The 15,375-nt window shown below is 45.8% G+C and overlaps 1 protein-coding gene across 5 annotated transcripts in view; it reads left to right on the forward strand.

The window, feature by feature from the left end:
* The window catches only part of LOC131955321 (glycerol-3-phosphate acyltransferase 1, mitochondrial), a 47,505-nt gene that overhangs the window by 7,034 nt on the left and 25,096 nt on the right, over window positions 1–15,375 (forward strand). For all 5 annotated transcript variants that reach the window (XR_009388830.1, XM_059319423.1, XM_059319415.1 and 2 more), the window contains one exon: window positions 13,228–13,280. Coding sequence is in view for 4 of the 5 variants with exons in the window: in XM_059319423.1 (XP_059175406.1) it covers window positions 13,228–13,280 (53 nt within the window). In the remaining variant the exon portion in view is untranslated. The remainder of the gene's footprint in view (window positions 1–13,227; window positions 13,281–15,375) is intronic.

The raw sequence follows: 15,375 nt of genomic DNA on the forward strand, positions 1-15,375 counted from the left end.
GTCCCAGGTAGCCAGTCTATTGTATCTATCTTAAGTCCCAGGTAGCCAGTCTATTGTATCTGTCTTAAGTCCCAGGTAGCTAGTCTATTGTATCTGTCCCAGGTAGCCAGTCTATTATATCTGTCCCAGGTAGCCAGTCTATTGTGTCTGTTCCAGGTAGCCAGTCTATTGTATCTGTCCCACGTAGCCAGTCTATTGTATCTGTCATATGTCCCAGGTAGCCAGTCTGTCATATGTCCCAGGTAGCCAGTCTATTGTATCTATCACATGTCCCAGGTAGCCAGTCTGTCATATGTCCCAGGTAGCCAGTCTGTCTTAAGTCCCAGGTAGCCAGTCTATTGTATCTGTCACAAGTCATAGGTAGCCATTCTATTGTATGTGTCACATGTCTGAGGTAGCCAGTCTATTGTGTCTGTCACATGTCCCAGGTAGCCAGTCTATTGTATCTGTCACATGTCCCAGGTAGCCAGTCTATTGTATCTGTCACATGTCCCAGGTAGCCAGTCTATTGTATCTGTCACATGTCCCAGGTAGCCAGTCTATTGTATCTGTCACAAGTCTCAGGTAGCCAGTCTATTGTATCTGTCCCAGGTAGCCAGTCTATTGTATCTGTCACATGTCCCAGGTAGCCAGTCTATTGTATTTCACATGTCCCAGGTAGCCAGTCTATTGTATCTGTCACTTGTCCCAGGTAGCCAGTCTATTGTATCTGTCACATGTCCCAGGTAGCCAGTCTATTGTATCTGTCACATGTCCCAGGTAGCCAGTCTATTGTATCTGTCCCAGGTAGCCAGTCTATTGTATCTGTCTTAAGTCCCAGGTAGCCAGTCTATTGTATCTGTCCCAGGTAGCCAGTCTATTATATCTGTCCCAGGTAGCCAGTCTATTGTGTCTGTTCCAGGTAGCCAGTCTATTGTATCTGTCCCACGTAGCCAGTCTATTGTATCTGTCATATGTCCCAGGTAGCCAGTCTGTCATATGTCCCAGGTAGCCAGTCTATTGTATCTATCACATGTCCCAGGTAGCCAGTCTGTCATATGTCCCAGGTAGCCAGTCTGTCTTAAGTCCCAGGTAGCCAGTCTATTGTATCTGTCACAAGTCATAGGTAGCCATTCTATTGTATGTGTCACATGTCTGAGGTAGCCAGTCTATTGTGTCTGTCACATGTCCCAGGTAGCCAGTCTATTGTATCTGTCACATGTCCCAGGTAGCCAGTCTATTGTATCTGTCACATGTCCCAGGTAGCCAGTCTATTGTATCTGTCACATGTCCCAGGTAGCCAGTCTATTGTATCTGTCACAAGTCTCAGGTAGCCAGTCTATTGTATCTGTCCCAGGTAGCCAGTCTATTGTATCTGTCACATGTCCCAGGTAGCCAGTCTATTGTATCTGTCACATGTCCCAGGTAGCCAGTCTATTGTATCTGTCACTTGTCCCAGGTAGCCAGTCTATTGTATCTGTCACATGTCCCAGGTAGCCAGTCTATTGTATCTGTCACATGTCCCAGGTAGCCAGTCTGTCACATGTCCCAGGTAGCCAGTCTATTGTATCTGTCCCAGGTAGCCAGTCTATTGTATCTGTCACATGTCCCAGGTAGCCAGTCTATTGTATTTCACATGTCCCAGGTAGCCAGTCTATTGTATCTGTCACTTGTCCCAGGTAGCCAGTCTATTGTATCTGTCACATGTCCCAGGTAGCCAGTCTATTGTATCTGTCACATGTCCCAGGTAGCCAGTCTATTGTATCTGTCCCAGGTAGCCAATCTATTGTATCTGTCTTAAGTCCCAGGTAGCCAGTCTATTGTATCTGTCCCAGGTAGCCAGTCTATTATATCTGTCCCAGGTAGCCAGTCTATTGTGTCTGTTCCAGGTAGCCAGTCTATTGTATCTGTCCCACGTAGCCAGTCTATTGTATCTGTCATATGTCCCAGGTAGCCAGTCTGTCATATGTCCCAGGTAGCCAGTCTATTGTATCTATCACATGTCCCAGGTAGCCAGTCTGTCATATGTCCCAGGTAGCCAGTCTGTCTTAAGTCCCAGGTAGCCAGTCTATTGTATCTGTCACAAGTCATAGGTAGCCATTCTATTGTATGTGTCACATGTCTGAGGTAGCCAGTCTATTGTGTCTGTCACATGTCCCAGGTAGCCAGTCTATTGTATCTGTCACATGTCCCAGGTAGCCAGTCTATTGTATCTGTCACATGTCCCAGGTAGCCAGTCTATTGTATCTGTCACATGTCCCAGGTAGCCAGTCTATTGTATCTGTCACAAGTCTCAGGTAGCCAGTCTATTGTATCTGTCCCAGGTAGCCAGTCTATTGTATCTGTCACATGTCCCAGGTAGCCAGTCTATTGTATCTGTCACATGTCCCAGGTAGCCAGTCTATTGTATCTGTCACTTGTCCCAGGTAGCCAGTCTATTGTATCTGTCACATGTCCCAGGTAGCCAGTCTATTGTATCTGTCATATGTCCCAGGTAGCCAGTCTGTCATATGTCCCAGGTAGCCAGTCTATTGTATCTATCACATGTCCCAGGTAGCCAGTCTGTCATATGTCCCAGGTAGCCAGTCTGTCTTAAGTCCCAGGTAGCCAGTCTATTGTATCTGTCACAAGTCATAGGTAGCCATTCTATTGTATGTGTCACATGTCTGAGGTAGCCAGTCTATTGTGTCTGTCACATGTCCCAGGTAGCCAGTCTATTGTATCTGTCACATGTCCCAGGTAGCCAGTCTATTGTATCTGTCACATGTCCCAGGTAGCCAGTCTATTGTATCTGTCACATGTCCCAGGTAGCCAGTCTATTGTATCTGTCACAAGTCTCAGGTAGCCAGTCTATTGTATCTGTCCCAGGTAGCCAGTCTATTGTATCTGTCACGTGTCCCAGGTAGCCAGTCTATTGTATCTGTCACATGTCCCAGGTAGCCAGTCTATTGTATCTGTCACTTGTCCCAGGTAGCCAGTCTATTGTATCTGTCACATGTCCCAGGTAGCCAGTCTATTGTATCTGTCACATGTCCCAGGTAGCCAGTCTATTGTATCTGTCCCAGGTAGCCAGTCTATTGTATCTGTCACATGTCCCAGGTGGCCAGTCTATTGTATCTGTCTCACATGTCCCAGGTAGCCAGTCTATTGTATCTGTCACATGTCCCAGGTAGCCAGTCTATTTTATCTGTCCCAGGTAGCCAGTCTATTGTATCTGTCCCAGGTGGCCAGTCTATTGTATCTGTCACATGTCCCAGGTAGCAAGTCTATAGTATCTGTCACATGTCCCACGTAGCCAGTCTATTGTATCTGTCACATGTCCCAGGTAGCCAGTCTATTGTATCTGTCACATGTCCCAGGTAGCCAGTCTATTGTATCTGTCACATGTCCCAGGTAGCCAGTCTATTGTATCTGTCACATGTCCCAGGTAGCCAGTCTATTGTATCTGTCACATGTCCCAGGTAGCCAGTCTATTGTATCTGTCACATGTCCCAGGTTGCCAGTCTATTGTATCTGTCACATGTCCCAGGTAGCCAGTCTATTGTATCTGTCACATGTCCCACGTAGCCAGTCTATTGTATCTGTCACATGTCCCAGGTAGCAAGTCTATTGTATCTGTCACAAGTTCCAGGTAGCCAGTCTATTGTATCTGTCACAAGTCCCACGTAGCCAGTCTATTGTATCTGTCACATGTCCCACGTAGCCAGTCTATTGTTTCTGTCACATGTCCCAGGTAGCCAGTCTATTGTATCTGTCACAAGTTCCAGGTAGCCAGTCTATTGTATCTGTCACATGTCCCAGGTAGCCAGTCTATTGTATCTGTCACATGTCCCAGGTAGCCAGTCTATTGTATCTGTCACAAGTCTCAGGTAGCCAGTCTATTGTATCTGTCCCAGGTAGCCAGTCTATTGTATCTGTCACATGTCCCAGGTAGCCAGTCTATTGTATTTCACATGTCCCAGGTAGCCAGTCTATTGTATCTGTCACTTGTCCCAGGTAGCCAGTCTATTGTATCTGTCACATGTCCCAGGTAGCCAGTCTATTGTATCTGTCACATGTCCCAGGTAGCCAGTCTATTGTATCTGTCCCAGGTAGCCAGTCTATTGTATCTGTCTTAAGTCCCAGGTAGCCAGTCTATTGTATCTGTCCCAGGTAGCCAGTCTATTATATCTGTCCCAGGTAGCCAGTCTATTGTGTCTGTTCCAGGTAGCCAGTCTATTGTATCTGTCCCACGTAGCCAGTCTATTGTATCTGTCATATGTCCCAGGTAGCCAGTCTGTCATATGTCCCAGGTAGCAAGTCTATTGTATCTGTCACAAGTTCCAGGTAGCCAGTCTATTGTATCTGTCACAAGTCCCACGTAGCCAGTCTATTGTATCTGTCACATGTCCCACGTAGCCAGTCTATTGTTTCTGTCACATGTCCCAGGTAGCCAGTCTATTGTATCTGTCACAAGTTCCAGGTAGCCAGTCTATTGTATCTGTCACATGTCCCAGGTAGCCAGTCTGTCACATGTCCCAGGTAGCCAGTCTATTGTATCTGTCACAAGTCCCAGGTAGCCAGTCTATTGTATCTGTCACATGTCCCAGGTAGCCAGTCTATTGTATCTGTCATATGTCCCAGGTAGCCAGTCTATTGTATCTGTCACATGTCCCAGGTAGCCAGTCTATTGTATCTGTCACAAGTTCCAGGTAGCCAGTCTATTGTATCTGTCACATGTCCCAGGTAGCTAGTCTATTGTATCTGTCACAAGTCCCAGGTAGCCAGTCTATTGTATCTGTCACATGTCCCAGGTAGCCAGTCTATTGTATCTGTCACATGTCCCAGGTAGCCAGTCTATTGTATCTGTCACATGTCCCAGGTAGCAAGTCTATTGTATCTGTCACAAGTCCCAGGTAGCCAGTCTATTGTATCTGTCACATGTCCCAGGTAGCCAGTCTATTGTATCTGTCACATGTCCCAGGTAGCCAGTCTATTGTATCTGTCACATGTCCCAGGTAGCCAGTCTGTCACATGTCCCAGGTAGCCAGTCTATTGTATCTGTCACATGTCCCAGGTAGCCAGTCTATTGTATCTGTCCCACGTAGCCAGTCTATTGTATCTGTCACATGTCCCAGGTAGCCAGTCTATTGTATCTGTCACAAGTCCCAGGTAGCCAGTCTATTGTATCTGTCACAAGTCCCAGGTAGCCAGTCTATTGTATCTGTCACATGTCCCAGGTAGCCAGTCTATTGTATCTGTCTTAAGTCCCAGGTAGCCAGTCTAGTGTATCTGTCACATGTCCCAGGTAGCCAGTCTATTGTATCTGTCACATGTCCCAGGTAGCCAGTCTATTGTATCTGTCACATGTCCCAGGTAGCCAGTCTGTTGTATCTGTCACAAGTCCCAGGTAGCCAGTCTGTTGTATCTGTCACATGTCCCAGGTAGCCAGTCTATTGTATCTGTCACATGTCCCAGTAGCCAGTCTATTGTATCTGTCACATGTCCCAGGTAGCCAGTCTATTGTATCTGTCCCACGTAGCCAGTCTATTGTATCTGTCACATGTCCCAGGTAGCCAGTCTATTGTATCTGTCACAAGTCCCAGGTAGCCAGTCTATTGTATCTGTCACAAGTCCCAGGTAGCCAGTCTATTGTATCTGTCACATGTCCCAGGTAGCCAGTCTATTGTATCTGTCTTAAGTCCCAGGTAGCCAGTCTAGTGTATCTGTCACATGTCCCAGGTAGCCAGTCTATTGTATCTGTCACATGTCCCAGGTAGCCAGTCTATTGTATCTGTCACATGTCCCAGGTAGCCAGTCTGTCACATGTCCCAGGTAGCCAGTCTGTCACATGTCCCAGGTAGCCAGTCTGTCACAAGTCCTAGGTAGCCAGTCTATTGTATCTGTCACAAGTTCCAGGTAGCCAGTCTATTGTATCTGTCACAAGTCCTAGGTAGCCAGTCTATTGTATCTGTCACATGTCCCAGGTAGCCAGTCTATTGTATCTGTCTTAAACCCCAGGTAGCCAGTCTATTGTATCTGTCCCAGGTAGCCAGTCTATTGTATCTGTCACATGTCCCAGGTAGCAAGTCTATTGTATCTGTCACATGTCCCAGGTAGCCAGTCTATTGTATCTGTCACATGTCCCAGGTAGCCAGTCTATTGTATCTGTCACATGTCCCGGTAGCCAGTCTATTGTATCTGTCACATGTCCCAGGTAGCCAGTCTATTGTATCTGTCACATGTCCCAGGTAGCCAGTCTATTGTATCTGTCACATGTCCCAGGTAGCCAGTCTATTGTATCTGTCACAAGTCTCAGGTAGCCAGTCTATTGTATCTGTCCCAGGTAGCCAGTCTATTGTATCTTTCACATGTCCCAGGTAGCCAGTCTGTTGTATCTGTCACAAGTCCCAGGTAGCCAGTCTATTGTATCTGTCACATGTCCCGGTAGCCAGTCTATTGTATCTGTCACATGTCTCAGGTAGCCAGTCTGTTGTATCTGTCACAAGTCCCAGGTAGCCAGTCTGTTGTATCTGTCACATGTCCCAGGTAGCCAGTCTATTGTATCTGTCACATGTCCCAGTAGCCAGTCTATTGTATCTGTCACATGTCCCAGGTAGCCAGTCTATTGTATCTGTCACATGTCCCGGTAGCCAGTCTGTTGTATCTGTCACAAGTCCCAGGTAGCCAGTCTGTTGTATCTGTCACAAGTCCCAGGTAGCCAGTCTATTGTATCTGTCACATGTCCCAGGTAGCCAGTCTATTGTATCTGTCTTAAACCCCAGGTAGCAAGTCTATTGTATCTGTCACATGTCCCAGGTAGCCAGTCTGTTGTATCTGTCACATGTCCCAGGTAGCCAGTCTATTGTATCTGTCACATGTCCCAGGTAGCCAGTCTATTGTATCTGTCACATGTCCCAGGTAGCCAGTCTATTGTATCTGTCACATGTCCCAGGTAGCCAGTCTATTGTATCTGTCACATGTCCCAGGTAGCCAGTCTATTGTATCTGTCACAAGTTCCAGGTAGCCAGTCTGTCACATGTCCCAGGTAGCCAGTCTGTCATATGTCCCAGGTAGCCAGTCTATTGTATCTGTCACATGTCCCAGGTAGCCAGTCTATTGTATCTGTCACATGTCCCAGGTAGCCAGTCTATTGTATCTGTCACATGTCCCAGGTAGCCAGTCTATCACATGTCCCAGGTAGCCAGTCTATTGTATCTGTCACATGTCCCAGGTAGCCAGTCTGTCACATGTCCCAGGTAGCCAGTCTATTGTATCTGTCACATGTCCCAGGTAGCCAGTCTATTGTATCTGTCACAAGTCCTAAGTAGCCAGTCTATTGTATCTGTCACATGTCCCAGGTAGCCAGTCTATTGTATCTGTCACATGTCCCAGGTAGCCAGTCTATTGTATCTGTCACATGTCCCAGGTAGCCAGTCTATTGTATCTGTCACATGTCCCAGGTAGCCAGTCTATTGTATCTGTCACATGTCCCAGGTAGCAAGTCTATTGTATCTGTCACATGTCCCAGGTAGCCAGTCTATTGTATCTGTCACATGTCCCAGGTAGCAAGTCTATTGTATCTGTCACATGTCCCAGGTAGCAAGTCTATTGTATCTGTCACATGTCCCAGGTAGCAAGTCTATTGTATCTGTCACATGTCCCAGGTAGCCAGTCTATTGTATCTGTCTTAAGTCCCAGGTAGCCAGTCTATTGTATCTGTCACAAGTCCCAGGTAGCCAGTCTGTTGTATCTGTCACATGTCCCAGGTAGCCAGTCTATTGTATCTGTCACATGTCCCAGGTAGCCAGTCTGTTGTATCTGTCCCAGGTAGCCAGTCTATTGTATCTGTCACATGTCCCAGGTAGCCAGTCTATTGTATCTGTCCCAGGTAGCCAGTCTATTGTATCTGTCACATGTCCCAGGTAGCCAGTCTATTGTATCTGTCACATGTCCCAGGTAGCCAGTCTGTCACATGTCCCAGGTAGCCAGTCTATTGTATCTGTCACATGTCCCTGGTAGCCAGTCTGTTGTATCTGTCACAAGTCCCAGGTAGCCAGTCTATTGTATCTGTCACATGTCCTGGTAGCCAGTCTATTGTATCTGTCACATGTCCCAGGTAGCCAGTCTGTTGTATCTGTCACAAGTCCCAGGTAGCCAGTCTGTTGTATCTGTCACATGTCCCAGGTAGCCAGTCTATTGTATCTGTCACATGTCCCAGTAGCCAGTCTATTGTATCTGTCACATGTCCCAGGTAGCCAGTCTATTGTATCTGTCACATGTCCCGGTAGCCAGTCTGTTGTATCTGTCACAAGTCCCAGGTAGCCAGTCTGTTGTATCTGTCACAAGTCCCAGGTAGCCAGTCTATTGTATCTGTCACATGTCCCAGGTAGCCAGTCTATTGTATCTGTCTTAAACCCCAGGTAGCAAGTCTATTGTATCTGTCACATGTCCCAGGTAGCCAGTCTGTTGTATCTGTCACATGTCCCAGGTAGCCAGTCTATTGTATCTGTCACATGTCCCAGGTAGCCAGTCTATTGTATCTGTCACATGTCCCAGGTAGCCAGTCTATTGTATCTGTCACATGTCCCAGGTAGCCAGTCTATTGTATCTGTCACAAGTTCCAGGTAGCCAGTCTGTCACATGTCCCAGGTAGCCAGTCTGTCACATGTCCCAGGTAGCCAGTCTATTGTATCTGTCACATGTCCCAGGTAGCCAGTCTATTGTATCTGTCACATGTCCCAGGTAGCCAGTCTATTGTATCTGTCACATGTCCCAGGTAGCCAGTCTATCACATGTCCCAGGTAGCCAGTCTATTGTATCTGTCACATGTCCCAGGTAGCCAGTCTGTCACATGTCCCAGGTAGCCAGTCTATTGTATCTGTCACATGTCCCAGGTAGCCAGTCTATTGTATCTGTCACATGTCCCAGGTAGCCAGTCTATTGTATCTGTCACATGTCCCAGGTAGCCAGTCTATTGTATCTGTCACATGTCCCAGGTAGCCAGTCTATTGTATCTGTCCCAGGTAGCCAGTCTATTGTATCTGTCACATGTCCCAGGTAGCCAGTCTATTGTATCTGTCACATGTCCCAGGTAGCCAGTCTGTCACATGTCCCAGGTAGCCAGTCTATTGTATCTGTCACATGTCCCTGGTAGCCAGTCTGTTGTATCTGTCACAAGTCCCAGGTAGCCAGTCTATTGTATCTGTCACATGTCCCGGTAGCCAGTCTATTGTATCTGTCACATGTCCCAGGTAGCCAGTCTGTTGTATCTGTCACAAGTCCCAGGTAGCCAGTCTGTTGTATCTGTCACATGTCCCAGGTAGCCAGTCTATTGTATCTGTCACATGTCCCAGTAGCCAGTCTATTGTATCTGTCACATGTCCCAGGTAGCCAGTCTATTGTATCTGTCACATGTCCCAGGTAGCCAGTCTATTGTATCTGTCTTAAACCCCAGGTAGCAAGTCTATTGTATCTGTCACATGTCCCAGGTAGCCAGTCTGTTGTATCTGTCACATGTCCCAGGTAGCCAGTCTATTGTATCTGTCACATGTCCCAGGTAGCCAGTCTATTGTATCTGTCACATGTCCCAGGTAGCCAGTCTATTGTATCTGTCACATGTCCCAGGTAGCCAGTCTATTGTATCTGTCACATGTCCCAGGTAGCCAGTCTATTGTATCTGTCACAAGTTCCAGGTAGCCAGTCTGTCACATGTCCCAGGTAGCCAGTCTGTCACATGTCCCAGGTAGCCAGTCTATTGTATCTGTCACATGTCCCAGGTAGCCAGTCTATTGTATCTGTCACATGTCCCAGGTAGCCTGTCTATTGTATCTGTCACATGTCCCAGGTAGCCAGTCTATCACATGTCCCAGGTAGCCAGTCTATTGTATCTGTCACATGTCCCAGGTAGCCAGTCTGTCACATGTCCCAGGTAGCCAGTCTATTGTATCTGTCACATGTCCCAGGTAGCCAGTCTATTGTATCTGTCACATGTCCCAGGTAGCCAGTCTATTGTATCTGTCACATGTCCCAGGTAGCCAGTCTATTGTATCTGTCACATGTCCCAGGTAGCCAGTCTATTGTATCTGTCACATGTCCCAGGTAGCCAGTCTATTGTATCTGTCACATGTCCCAGGTAGCCAGTCTATTGTATCTGTCTTAAGTCCCAGGTAGCCAGTCTATTGTATCTGTCACATGTCCCAGGTAGCCAGTCTATTGTATCTGTCACATGTCCCAGGTAGCCAGTCTATTGTATCTGTCACATGTCCCAGGTAGCCAGTCTATTGTATCTGTCACATGTCCCAGGTAGCCAGTCTATTGTATCTGTCACATGTCCCAGGTAGCAAGTCTATTGTATCTGTCACATGTCCCAGGTAGCCAGTCTATTGTATCTGTCACAAGTCCCAGGTAGCCAGTCTGTTGTATCTGTCACATGTCCCAGGTAGCCAGTCTATTGTATCTGCCACATGTCCCAGGTAGCCAGTCTGTTGTATCTGTCCCAGGTAGCCAGTCTATTGTATCTGTCACATGTCCCAGGTAGCCAGTCTATTGTATCTGTCACATGTCCCAGGTAGCCAGTCTATTGTATCTGTCACATGTCCCAGGTAGCCAGTCTATTGTATCTGTCACATGTCCCAGGTAGCCAGTCTATTGTATCTGTCACATGTCCCAGGTAGCAAGTTTATTGTATCTGTCACATGTCCCAGGTAGCCAGTCTATTGTATCTGTCACATGTCCCAGGTAGCAAGTCTATTGTATCCGCCACATGTCCCAGGTAGCCAGTCTATTGTATCTGTCACATGTCCCAGGTAGCCAGTCTATTGTATCTGTCACATGTCCCAGGTAGCCAGTCTATTGTATCTGTCTTAAGTCCCAGGTAGCCAGTCTATTGTATCTGTCACAAGTCCCAGGTAGCCAGTCTGTTGTATCTGTCACATGTCCCAGGTAGCCAGTCTATTGTATCTGTCACATGTCCCAGGTAGCCAGTCTATTGTATCTGTCCCAGGTAGCCAGTCTATTGTATCTGTCACATGTCCCAGGTAGCCAGTCTATTGTATCTGTCACATGTCCCAGGTAGCCAGTCTATTGTATCTGTCACATGTCCCGGTAGCAAGTCTATTGTGTCTGTCACATGTCCCAGGTAGCCAGTCTATTGTATCTGTCCCAGGTAGCCAGTCTATTGTATCTGTCACATGTCCCAGGTAGCCAGTCTATTGTATCTGTCACATGTCCCAGGTAGCCAGTCTATTGTATCTGTCACTTGTCCCAGGTAGCCAGTCTATTGTATCTGTCACATGTCCCAGGTAGCCAGTCTATTGTATCTGTCACATGTCCCAGGTAGCCAGTCTATTGTATCTGTCACATGTCCCAGGTAGCCAGTCTATTGTATCTGTCTTAAGTCCCAGGTAGCCAGTCTATTGTATCTGTCACATGTCCCAGGTAGCCAGTCTATTGTATCTGTCTTAAGTCCCAGGTAGCCAGTCTATTGTATCTGTCACATGTTCCAGGTAGCCAGTCTATTGTATCTGTCACATGTCCCAGGTAGCAAGTCTATTGTATCTGTCACATGTCCCAGGTAGCCAGTCTATTGTATCTGTCACATGTCCCAGGTAGCCAGTCTATTGTATCTGTCACATGTCCCAGGTAGCCAGTCTATTGTATCTGTCACAAGTTCCAGGTAGCCAGTCTGTCACATGTCCCATGTAGCCAGTCTGTCACATGTCCCAGGTAGCCAGTCTATTGTATCTGTCACATGTCCCAGGTAGCAAGTCTATTGTATCTGTCACATGTCCCAGGTAGCCAGTCTATTGTATCTGTCACATGTCCCAGGTAGCCAGTCTATTGTATCTGTCACATGTCCCAGGTAGCCAGTCTATTGTATCTGTCACATGTCCCAGGTAGCCAGTCTATTGTATCTGTCATATGTCCCAGGTAGCCAGTCTATTGTATCTGTCACATGTCCCAGGTAGCCAGTCTATTGTATCTGTCATATGTCCCAGGTAGCCAGTCTGTCACATGTCCCAGGTAGCCAGTCTATTGTATCTGTCACATGTCCCAGGTAGCCAGTCTATTGTATCTGTCACATGTCCCAGGTAGCCAGTCTATTGTATCTGTCACTTGTCCCAGGTAGCCAGTCTATTGTATCTGTCACATGTCCCAGGTAGCCAGTCTATTGTATCTGTCACATGTCCCAGGTAGCCAGTCTATTGTATCTGTCACATGTCCCAGGTAGCCAGTCTATTGTATCTGTCTTAAGTCCCAGGTAGCCAGTCTATTGTATCTGTCACATGTCCCAGGTAGCCAGTCTATTGTATCTGTCTTAAGTCCCAGGTAGCCAGTCTATTGTATCTGTCACATGTTCCAGGTAGCCAGTCTATTGTATCTGTCACATGTCCCAGGTAGCCAGTCTATTGTATCTGTCACATGTCCCAGGTAGCCAGTCTATTGTATCTGTCACATGTCCCAGGTAGCCAGTCTATTGTATCTGTCACATGTCCCAGGTAGCCAGTCTATTGTATCTGTCACAAGTTCCAGGTAGCCAGTCTGTCACATGTCCCAGGTAGCCAGTCTGTCACATGTCCCAGGTAGCCAGTCTATTGTATCTGTCACATGTCCCAGGTAGCAAGTCTATTGTATCTGTCACATGTCCCAGGTAGCAAGTCTATTGTATCTGTCACATGTCCCAGGTAGCCAGTCTATTGTATCTGTCACATGTCCCAGGTAGCCAGTCTATTGTATCTGTCACATGTCCCAGGTAGCCAGTCTATTGTATCTGTCACATGTCCCAGGTAGCCAGTCTATTGTATCTGTCATATGTCCCAGGTAGCCAGTCTATTGTATCTGTCACATGTCCCAGGTAGCCAGTCTATTGTATCTGTCATATGTCCCAGGTAGCCAGTCTGTCACATGTCCCAGGTAGCCAGTCTATTGTATCTGTCACATGTCCCAGGTAGCCAGTCTATTGTATCTGTCACATGTCCCAGGTAGCCAGTCTATTGTATCTGTCACATGTCCCAGGTAGCCAGTCTATTGTATCTGTCACATGTCCCAGGTAGCCAGTCTATTGTATCTGTCACATGTCCCAGGTAGCCAGTCTATCACATGTCCCAGGTAGCCAGTCTATTGTGTTTGTCCTAAGCCCCAGGTAGCCAATGTTGTTGTTGTCCCTATTGTTGGCTTAAGGTTCTAATTATGATCTTTGTGTTTACATGAATTGATCCAATGAAATTCTGTTGTGCTAATGACTGGTGTTGCCCTTGAATATTCTAGGGTTCTAAAGGCCGTACAGCAGACATCCAATCACCTTGGCTCTGAGATCTTGGGTAAGGACATTCTTTTTTTTTCTGCCAAACAGGCATTTGACCAATGTGTTTCTTTTATTTTCTGCCAAACAGGCATTTGACCAATGTGTTTTCTCTAAACGAAAACAAAAATCTCCACCAAAATCTAAACCCAAAACTACACATGAACATTGGAACCGAATACATTGAGAACTAAATTAAACTGGAACAATAGTTAGTCTGGAAGTTGGAACTTGAATCCGGAGATTTAACCTGAACTGGCATTTAACCAAACTGGAACTTAACTGGAACTGGAATCATAAATGTAACAGGTAACAAAGATTCAACTGGAACCTGACATTGAAATGTAACAGGTAACAAAGCTTCAACTGGAACCTGACATTGAAATGTAACAGGAACTGGAGCCAGAACTTTTACTACCACTAAACCAAATCTTAGCCCAAACCTAAAACTCTGAACAGAAACCAGACATTTAATTTGAACCTTAATTGAAACTGATAATTTAAACTGGACAGTAGGAATAACCTGATACAAGAACTTTGAGCAGAACTGGATACAAGAACTTTGAGCAGAACTGGATACAAGAACTTTGAGCAGAACTGGATACAAGAACTTTGAGCAGAACTGGATACAAGAACTTTGAGCAGAACTGGATACAAGAACTTTGAGCAGAACTGGATACAAGAACTTTGAGCAGAACTGGATACAAGAACTTTGAGCAGAACTGGATACAAGAACTTTGAGCAGAACTGGATACAAGAACTTTGAGCAGAACTGGATACAAGAACTTTGAGCAGAACTGGATACAAGAACTTTGAGCAGAACTGGATACCAGAACATTAGTCTTTTTGCGTATAGATGCTAAACCCTGACTTTATGGCACAATTTGTCAGGTCACAAATATTTTCTGTACATTCATGGTAAATCTGTCATAGATTTGACACCTAGACATTGTAAATCTGTCATAGATTTGACACCTAGACATTGTAAATCTGTCATAGATTTGACACCTAGACATTGTAAATCTGTCATAGATTTGACACCTAGACATTGTATATGTAAAGTGAACCAAAATAACATCTGGACAAGGAACTATAACTGGCATCGGAAATTTTTCCTAAAACTGAACCTTTATCCAGAACTGGAAATTTTTAAACAGAACTTTCACCAGAAACTGTTATGTAACCAGAATTGACAATTTAACCACAACACTGCCTGAAACTGGACGTTTAACCAGTAGCTAAACTTTAACTAAATACCACAACTTCTCCTCAAATAGTATCTTTAATCAGAATCTGGAAACTTGAACCAAAGCCATAACTATAATGGTAATGGCTTCCTGAAATTAAACCCAGAAATGGAACTGGAACATTAATCAGAACCAGAAGTTAAAATTTAACCAGAACCCGATCTTTAGCAAAACCAAAAAATGGCTGTCAGGTTCCATGTTCATCATAACCCTGACCTTTAACTCATGTTAACCTTGAGTCTGTCACACACACTTTACCATTGGTTCTTTACCTGGGCTATCACTTTACCATTGGTTCTTTACCTGGGCTAACACTTTACCATTGGTTCTTTACCTGGGCTAACACTTTACCATTGGTTCTTTACCTGGGCTAACACTTTACCATTGGTTCTTTACCTGGGCTAACACTTTACCATTGGTTCTTTACCTGGGCTAACACTTTACCATTGGTTCTTTACCTGGGCTAACACTTTACCATTGGTTCTTTACCTGGGCTAACACTTTACCATTGGTTCTTTACCTGGGCTAACACTTTACCATTGGTTCTTTACCTGGGCTAACACTTTACCATTGGTTCTTTACCTGGGCTAACACTTTACCATTGGTTCTTTACCTGGGCTAACACTTTACCATTGGTTCTTTACCTGGGCTAACACTTTACCATTGGTTCTTTACCTGGGCTAACACTTTACCATTGGTTCTTTACCTGGGCTAACACTTTACCATTGGTTCTTTACCTGGGCTAACACTTTACCATTGGTTCTTTACCTGGGCTAACACTTTACCATTGGTTCTTTACCTGGGCTAACACTTTACCATTGGTTCTTTACCTGGACTAACACTTTACCATTGGTTCTTTACCTGGGC

This window comes from Physella acuta, unplaced genomic scaffold (assembly GCF_028476545.2).
Source record: "Physella acuta isolate Inbredline_101_S28 unplaced genomic scaffold, ASM2847654v3 ptg000079l, whole genome shotgun sequence".
Lineage (NCBI taxonomy): Eukaryota > Metazoa > Mollusca > Gastropoda > Physidae > Physella > Physella acuta.